Source organism: Galeopterus variegatus, unplaced genomic scaffold (assembly GCF_000696425.1).
Source record: "Galeopterus variegatus unplaced genomic scaffold, G_variegatus-3.0.2 Scaffold688, whole genome shotgun sequence".
Taxonomy (NCBI): Eukaryota; Metazoa; Chordata; class Mammalia; order Dermoptera; family Cynocephalidae; genus Galeopterus; species Galeopterus variegatus.
Window position 1 is genome coordinate 381096 of NW_007726799.1, and position 8328 is coordinate 389423.

At 49.2% G+C, this 8328-nt stretch overlaps 1 protein-coding gene across 5 annotated transcripts in view; it reads right to left on the reverse strand.

The window, feature by feature from the left end:
- The window catches only part of WDR13 (WD repeat domain 13), a 34069-nt gene that overhangs the window by 10014 nt on the left and 15727 nt on the right, over nucleotides 1–8328 (reverse strand). For 4 of the 5 annotated variants that reach the window (XM_008571448.1, XM_008571446.1, XM_008571447.1 and 1 more), the window contains one exon: nucleotides 3735–6181. The exons of the other annotated variant lie outside the window; for it this stretch is intronic. In XM_008571448.1, the coding sequence (XP_008569670.1) occupies nucleotides 5997–6181 (185 nt within the window). In that variant the 3' untranslated portion in view covers nucleotides 3735–5996. Of the gene's footprint in view, nucleotides 1–3734; nucleotides 6182–8328 lie in introns of those variants that run through there. 5 annotated transcript variants of the gene reach the window in all.

Consider the following 8328-nt stretch of genomic DNA (forward strand, 5'->3'; position numbering starts at 1 on the left):
ACTGACCAGCTGCCAAAAAAAAAAAAAAAAAAAAGAGAGAGAGAGAAAGTTCTGTGGATGGTTTTGTCCACACCGCAGTCTGTATTTTCCTAGTCATGACCACTTTAAAGTCTGCATAAGTTCAGTAGTTCTCATCTCCTACATCGAGTTCAGATCAGAAGGCCACTAATGCTGGAGTATTTACCATAATCCCAGATTTGAAGTCTTACCAAAGGGGCATGGATGTTAAAAGACTTAACGGTGGTCCAGGTTCAAGGTCAGAAAATAGAGCATAGGTGATGGACTAATTAAAACATGCCAGGGTCAGTGCTCTAAAACAGGAGGGTATTGATGGTGAACTCACTAACCAAAGCCCTTGTTTAAGGTCAGGCCAGAGGGCATTAACAGGGGTCACCTAATCAGGGCCCTGGGTGGAAGGCAAACACTACCAAGAGGGAATCAACAGTGGAAGAATGAGCAGAAACCACGGTAAAAAGTCAGATAAGAGGGGCACTGATAATAGAAGAGTTAATACACAGGGTTCAATAAGAGACCAGAAATTCATTGGTGATGAAATAAAGAGACCCAGATTTGAGGTCAGATACAGGGCCAGGATTTTTAATTAGTTAACAATTGTTCTGTTTGAATATCTAGAAGGAGAGGTAGCTCTTGACGTTGGAATAGTTAGCAAATGCTTGAACTCAGACTAGAGGGGCATTCATGGTGTAATAATTAACAGAGGCCCTGGTTTAGGGTCAGACCACAGAAAAAGGGATGGGGACAATTGAGGTCAGTCAAGAGGGGAATAGATTCTGGAATAGTTAGCAGGGCCTGGGGTTTGAATTCAGACTCTAGAGGCACTGATGCTGGGAGAGATAACAATTGCATAAGTTCAATGACAAACGCACAAGGCACTGGTAATGGAGCAGTTATCAGAGGATCAGGTTCAAGGTCAAACCAGAGGGGAGCTGATGGTGATATATTTAACAGAGGACTGGGTTTGAGAACAGGGCTGGTCTGGAATACTTAAATGGCTATCTTGGCTAACTAGACCAGTTGATTTGAACGTGGAAGAGTAAACAAGTCCTGGGTAAGAATCAGGCAGACCAGGGAGCAAGGATAGTGGAAGAGCTTTGATCAGGGATCAGGATGACATGGAAGGTGGAATGACTACAAAAGAGAACCCTGGTTTGAGAACAGGCCAGAAGGACATTGATACTGTACTGGTTAATATTGGACCCATTGTGAGGTCAGACCAATGGAGTATGGATGGTATGAGTGAAAATAAAATGGCTGAAGTCCAAAGTCAGATCAGAGGGGACTGAAGGTTGAATAGTTAAACAGAAGCCCAGGTATGACCAGTGTGGCATTCTTGGATGAAGAACTGACAAAGGTCTGGGTTTGATTTGAGACAAGAAGGGCCTTTAAGCTAGAATATTAAATGAAGGCCTGCGTTCAAGGCCATGCCAGAGGAGCAGTGATGGTGGAACAGTTAACAGAGACCCAGTTTTTAAGGCAGACTAGGACACTGATGGTGGTATTGTCGATAGAGGAGCTCAAACCAGAGAGGTGGGGATTTTGGAATAATTCAAAATCAGATCAGAGCCCTTTGATGTTGGAAGTTAACAGTAGTCTCAATTCAGTCAGACCTGAGGGCTGATGATGGAGGAATAGTTTAGAGAAGTCTGGGTTTGTGGTCAGGGCAGAGGGGCACCAGCAGTGGGACAGCGAATGAAAGCTCTGGGTTTTGATTGGATGAGGGGCCTGTCACGTTGGATTAGTTAAGAGATGCCCATGTGAGAATTCAGATCAAAGGGGACTTGGAGCCAAAGCTTCCAGAGTCTGAATTCAAGGTCAAACCAGAGATGACTTGATGGTTCTAGAGTTCAAAAAGGCCCAGCTAGAGCAGAGGGCCAGTGATGGTGGGATATTAACCAGAGGCCCTGTTCAAGGTTGGACCAAAGAATAGTCAGCAGAATTTCAGTTCCAAATGGAACCAGAGGGGTATTGATGGTGAAATAGTTTGCAGAAACTTGGGTTCAAGGTCAGAACAGAGTGGAAGTTAATAGGCCATGCAGGTCTGAGGCCTACCAAGAGGGAATTGATACTGCAATTATGACCAGAGTCCAAGGTTCAGGATCAATCAGAGGGACAGTTATTGAGGAACAGTAAATAGAGGCCAGGGTTCAAAGAAAGATCAAGTGAGTATAAATAGTGGAATAATTTATTGAGGTCAGGCCAATAAACTATTCCACTATAGAGTGTGGAAAAGTTAACAGAGGCTCAAGTTTAAGTATCAGCTCTAAGGAATATTGATAATGAGTTAAACCTAAGGCCCAGGGCTGGCCCGTGGCTCACTCGGGAGAGTGTGGTGCTGATAACACCAAGGCCACGGGTTCGGATCCCATATAGGGATGGCCGGTTAGCTCCCTGGCTGAGTGTGGTGCTGACAACACCAAGCCAAGGATTAAGATCCCCTTACCGGTATCGTTAAACAAACAAATGAACAACAAACAAAAAAACAGAGGCTCAGGTTTGAGGGTAGACCAGACGGACACTGATGGTAGTAGAATTTAAAGTGCTTGGGTTTGAGGTCATACTAGATAGGCACTGGTGGAGGAAATGACAAGAAATGCCCAGATTTGAGGTCAGACCAAAGAGACAGTGATGGTAGAATAGTTAACAGAACCTTTGTTGCAGAAGGAGTCGTCAAAAGAAATGGAGTCACTCGGTGAGACAGAGAACACAGATTTATTATGCTGGCAGACTCAGGGGAATTAGCATTCCAAAGACCGGAGCCCAGAATGCCGGGAGAACTAGCCTTAAATACTCTTTTTGGGTAGGTAAGCAGCCAGCATTTCTATTGGCTCTGTCTGTATTCAGGCAGAGTTACCTAAATCGGGGGTCTTTAACAGGTGGTTAACTAGTTTTGGGTAAGGGGCTTCATCACAGCTGGGTGCAAGGGCAGGAAGTGTGGTTGAAGAATGAGACTACTTCCATGAGGTCTTGAGTAGGGGTCTTCTTTAGCACAAATTAAAAAGCAACTTTGTCTCTCATCTACACAGGAAATTGCTGGCAGGCTGTGGTTTAGTACTAACACAGGAAGGCTAAACACTGACAGGCTTGTAACCACAGAGCTACAGAGTGCAGAAATGCATTCAGCTGTTAACCCTTAACCCAACTCTAAATAAAAACTTACATACAGGCAAATATTAGCTGGAAAAAAAATTAAAATAAGTATTAAAGCAAGGGGAGGACAGGGAACTAAGCTATTTCACCCTGGGCTTAAGTCTGGACCACATGGGCATTAATGATACAGCTGTTAACACAGAGGTGTAGATTGGCATTGATGCCATAAGAGGACTGATGGTGAAATAATTAATAGAAGCCCAAATTCAAGGTAAGGGCTGAAGGTCCTTGAGGTTGGAATGGAGCAAAAGGGTGTTGATCATAAAATAATTAACAGAGTTCAAGTTCAAGGTCAGATCAGAAGACAATTGCTGGTATACAGAAGCCCTGGTTTGAGATTTGACAAATGGAACACTGGTGGGGTAATTATTAACAAACGCCCAGCTTCAGGCTCAGACCAGAGGGTCTCTTGGTTCAAAGTCAGACAAAAGGCATAGAACAGCTACTGGAAGCCTGTACTTGAGACAAGACTAGAGTGGCCCTGGCGGCGGAATGGTTAACAGAGCTTCAGATGTGATGTCAAACCAGAGGCACAGTGATGATGGACAAATTAACAGAGGCTCAAGTTTGACTGATAACATTATTTTTTATTCTTTCTTTATTATTTGCCCATTATTTTATTTCCTCTTAGGTTGTGAGTCAAAAAATAGCATCACCAAGATAAATTTAAAGTAGAATGTCAATTCTGCCACCTCAAAATTTCACAAGGAGGAAACTCCCAAAATCATGCACAATGAAAATCATGATCAATCATCTTGAATCCAGATTCAATAAAGAACATAAAGAGCGTGAGGAAAAGAAAAAGCGTTAGAGAAAAATGAGGTTCCCCCAAATTATCTTGCCATCCACAGACCTTGGCTGAAACTGAGCATCTGTTTGGTGTTGCAGACCACGCAGAGAAGAGTTAGCAAAACAGGCCTGACCTACTGTTCTTGCAAAGGCCTGCTTTGAGGGTGGCCCTTGGCTGGTATCTGGGAACTTAGATTTCAGGAGGGGTTTTCACCCTTTCCTAAATGACAAGAGTGGCTCACGGTGCCTAAACTGCTTGTACAAACAATGTGGTTTCTGCTGAACACCTGTTTTACTTCTAGGAGTCTGGAATTGGGGTATGTGACAGGAAGGGGGTGCCTATGTTACCAGCCCCCAATAAAAGCCCTGGGCACTAAGTTTCTAATGAGCTTCCCTGGTTGGCAACATTTTACATGGGTTGTCACAACCCGTTACTGGGGGAACTCACGCCTGTCTCCCCTGGACTTGGCCCCCATGCACCATTTCCCTTTGCTGATTTTGCTTGGCATCTTTTTGCTAGAATAAATCATAGCCACGAGTCCCCAGGTTGGAGTCTCTGTGACTCTGCGGATTGACGCTAAGGTCCCAAGATGTTAGCCACGGTTCCAATTGATGGATATGTGGCCGTGCACTGAGCTGGAGGAGAGGCTCTTTGAATTTCTGGTCACACTGACGTTTTCTGGCTATTGACAAGGGATTTTGGTTTTTGTTCCCCTGTCAATACCCAACCTTTCTCTCCTCACTGAAGGCTCCCTCAAATACTGAGCATCACCTTTTGGTCTCTGAGTTGCTCCATGGCTTGAATTTGGGACTTGGATGGGCATGGGAGAAGACAGGGGTGGTTGGAGGGTTTCTCTGGGGGTGGAGAAAGATTCCCCATCACTGCTGTCCCATGGCAGGGCCCCTAGCTCAGCCTTCAGGTCCATGGCTGCCCCTGCACCAGCTTGGCACTCCAAGCACTCACCACCTCTGCACTAACTGGTGGGAGACAACCTGATGCACAGACAGCTGTGGGGCCCAGGGAGGGGCTGTCACGTCTGGGACACTCAGCCCCCTGAGGAGACAGCAGAGTCCTGCAGCCTAATATGATGAACCCCCCAGGGTAGAACCCAACTACTCCTCCACTGTCACTCCCTGCTGTTGGTCCCCATCATTGCTGTCGCAGTGGTCCCCTGCTTCTGCCCTCACCTCTACAGTGTGTTCCCTTCACAGCAGCCAGAGGGAGCATGTTATGACAAAGTCAGATCCTGCCCTCCTCTGCTCAAAACCATCTGGGGACTGCCCCTCACCCAGAAGAAAAGCCCAAGTCCTCACTGTGGCCCACGAAGCCCTATGGCACCTGGCCTGTCCGACCTCATCTGCTATCACACTCTGGCCTATACAATGATCTTTCTGGCATATTCCAGCCTCAGTGTCTTTGTCCTGGCTTTTCCCTCTGCCTAGAATGTTCTTCCCCACACAGTATGGCTCCCTCTCACTTCATTCAGGTCTTTGTTTAAATGTCACTCTTTCAAGAATGTCTTCCCAAACGAAGTCACCAAAAAGAGCCCAACCCCCCACTGCTGCAACTCTTTCTCCCATCCTCACTTTAGACTTCTGGGTACCACTAGGTCTTTAGCTGACTTATTAACATGGTTTTGTTGACTGTCTACTTGCCCCCACTAGGATGCGAGCCCCATGAGGGCAGGGGCTTCTGTCAGTTTAGGTCACAGCTGTATCCCTTGTGCCTAGAACAGTTCCTGGCACATAGTGGGCACTCAATAATGTCTGTCAAACACAGGACAGTGAAACACTTCAAGCAAAGCCTGCTTCTGAGCAGACATCCGATCACTGCTAGCTCAGTGAACGGGTACAGTGACACAGGAAGGCAGGGGGGGAAAGGGCCCACCCCACCTCAGGTCCAGCAGCAGCCGCTCCCCCCCAGCTCTTGGCAGAGCTGGGAGCCAGCCCTCAGCACAACCGCCCCAACTTTATTTACAACACGAGGCGGGGGTAGTGGGGGTGGGATGGCGGCGGACAGTGGCGGAGCCAGTAGGACCCTACTTCTGCTCTCGCCTCCACACGATGACCATGCCACTGGCATCGCTGGAGGCCAGCAGGCTCTCGTCACAGTTGAAGCTGACGTCAAGCACGGGCGCGCTGTGGCCTTGCAGCTTGTTGACAGCAGCCTTGGCCGCCCGCTCCACATCAAAGAAGTGCACGCACATGTCCTCACTGCCCGTCACTGTTAGGGCGAGAGAGAGGCCCTCAGAAGGCATTTGTGGTGGCCTGGATGTAATGTTCCTGAAATGTAGTAGGTGCTGGGGAACTTATGTCTGAGGTGTCCTGCCTCCCTCAGCATAACATGGGAAAGTTGGAGGGGACTATCCCAAGATGGCAGGTCACCTGGATGTTCGGTTGTGTGCACATGAGAACTCAGGCTGTCTCGGGGACTGAATGTACAGTGTGAGCACTCTGGGCTATTTTGGGGTTAGTGTCTCATACTGTGAGGACTCTGGGCTCTTTGGGGATCTCTGTAGGAGGAAGTAAGATGTCTGGGATGTTTGGGGGGGGTCTACGTCTGAGTCTCTAAGGTCTTTTAGCTGTTTGCACGTCTGTATCTGATGCTGTGAAGTCTCTCGGATGGTTGGGGCCCTGGTCTCAAACTGTTAAGCCTCTACGATGTCTAGGGATCTGAGTATCACATTGAGAGGTCTCCGGGTTTTATGTGGGTTTCAGTTTCATGCTGAAATCTCTTGGAGTTCTTTAGGGTCTGTGTCTCAAGTTATGAAGTCTCTGGCCTGCATGGAAGTCTATGTCTCAGGATACCAAGTCTCTAGACTGTCTGTGGATTTGTATCTCAGACTGTGACTTATCTGGGCTATTTGGAGGGCTGTATCTATAGGGGCAAGTTTGTCCGATTTTGGGGGGTCCAGGTACAGGCGGTGACATCTCTGGAGTGTTTAACAGTTTCAGTGTGAGCCAAGAATGACTCAAGACTGTTTGTCAACGTGTGTCTCTAGCTAGAAGGGTTCTAAGCCCTCGGAAAAGCACTATTCCAGTCTGTGGGGCCACTAGGCTATTTGTGGGTTTCTGAGGCAACGTGCGAGGGTTCTGACTCTAGGCCGTGAGGGGACCCGAGGTTCAGGTTGTGAAATCTCTGGGCTGTGTGAGGGTCTGCGTCTGAGGCTCGAAGGACCTGGGATGCGTACGTGTCTGTGAGCAGAACGCGAGGTGTCTGGGCTCTTTGGTGGTCGGCGAAATCTCTGGAGTCCTTGCGGGCCTCCGTTTCGCTGTCTGAGGCCTCTCAGCCATGTGGGGTCTGCATCTCTGCCGTGTCTGGGCTGAGTGGGGACTGTGTGTCAGGCTGTGAAGTCTCTGAGCTCTTTGGGGATCTGTATCTCAGGCTGTGAGGTCTCTGGGCTCTATGAGGGTCTGTGTCCCGGGCCGTGAGGTCTCTGGGCCGGATGCGGGGGGTCTGCTCTCAGGCTGTGAGGTCTGTCGCCTGCTGGGGGTAGTGTGTTTTAGGTTGTGCGTTCTCTGCCCTATTTGGAGGTCTCAGTGCAACGTGTTAGGTCTCTGGGCTGTTTGGGGGTCTGCGTCTGAGGCTCGAAGGACTCTGGGATGCGTACGTGTCTGTGAGCAGAACGCGAGGTGTCTGGCCTCTTTGGTGGTCGGCCAAATCTCTGGAGTCCTTGCGGGTCTCCGTTTCGCTGTCTGAGGCCTCTCAGCCATGTGGGGTCTGCATCTCTGCCGTGTCTGGGCTGAGTGGGGACTGTGTGTCAGGCTGTGAAGTCTCTGAGCTCTTTGGGGATCTGTATCTCAGGCTGTGAGGTCTCTGGGCTCTATGAGGGTCTGTGTTCCGGGCCGTGAGGTCTCTGGGCCGGATGTGGGGGGTCTGCTCTCAGGCTGTGAGGTCTGTCGCCTGCTGGGGGTAGTGTGTTTTAGGTTGTGCGTTCTCTGCCCTGTTTGGAGGTCTCAGTGCAACGTGTTAGGTCTCTGGGCTGCTTGGGGCTCTGTGCTTCAGGCTATTGAGGTCTCTGGACTGTTGGGAAATCTCCTTCACGGGCTCTTTAATCTCTGGGCCAGGTGCAGTCTGCGAGTCAGGCTGTGAAATCTCTGGGCTGTTTTCTGGGGTCTGCGTCTCGGNTCGGGATCTAGCTTTGAGACTCTGGGTCTCTTAGCGGCCAGGGGTCTCCATCTCTGACGTTTCTGGGCTGTCTGGGGCCTGCGTGTCAGGCTGAGAGGTCTGTGAGGTCTTTTGGGATCTGTGTCTCAGGCCGCGACGTGTCTGGGCTATGTGAGGGTCTGTGCCCCAGGCTTTGAATCCTCTGAGCTGCTTGAGGGTCTGTGTCTCAGGCCGTGACGTCTCTGGGCTGTGTGGGGGTCTGT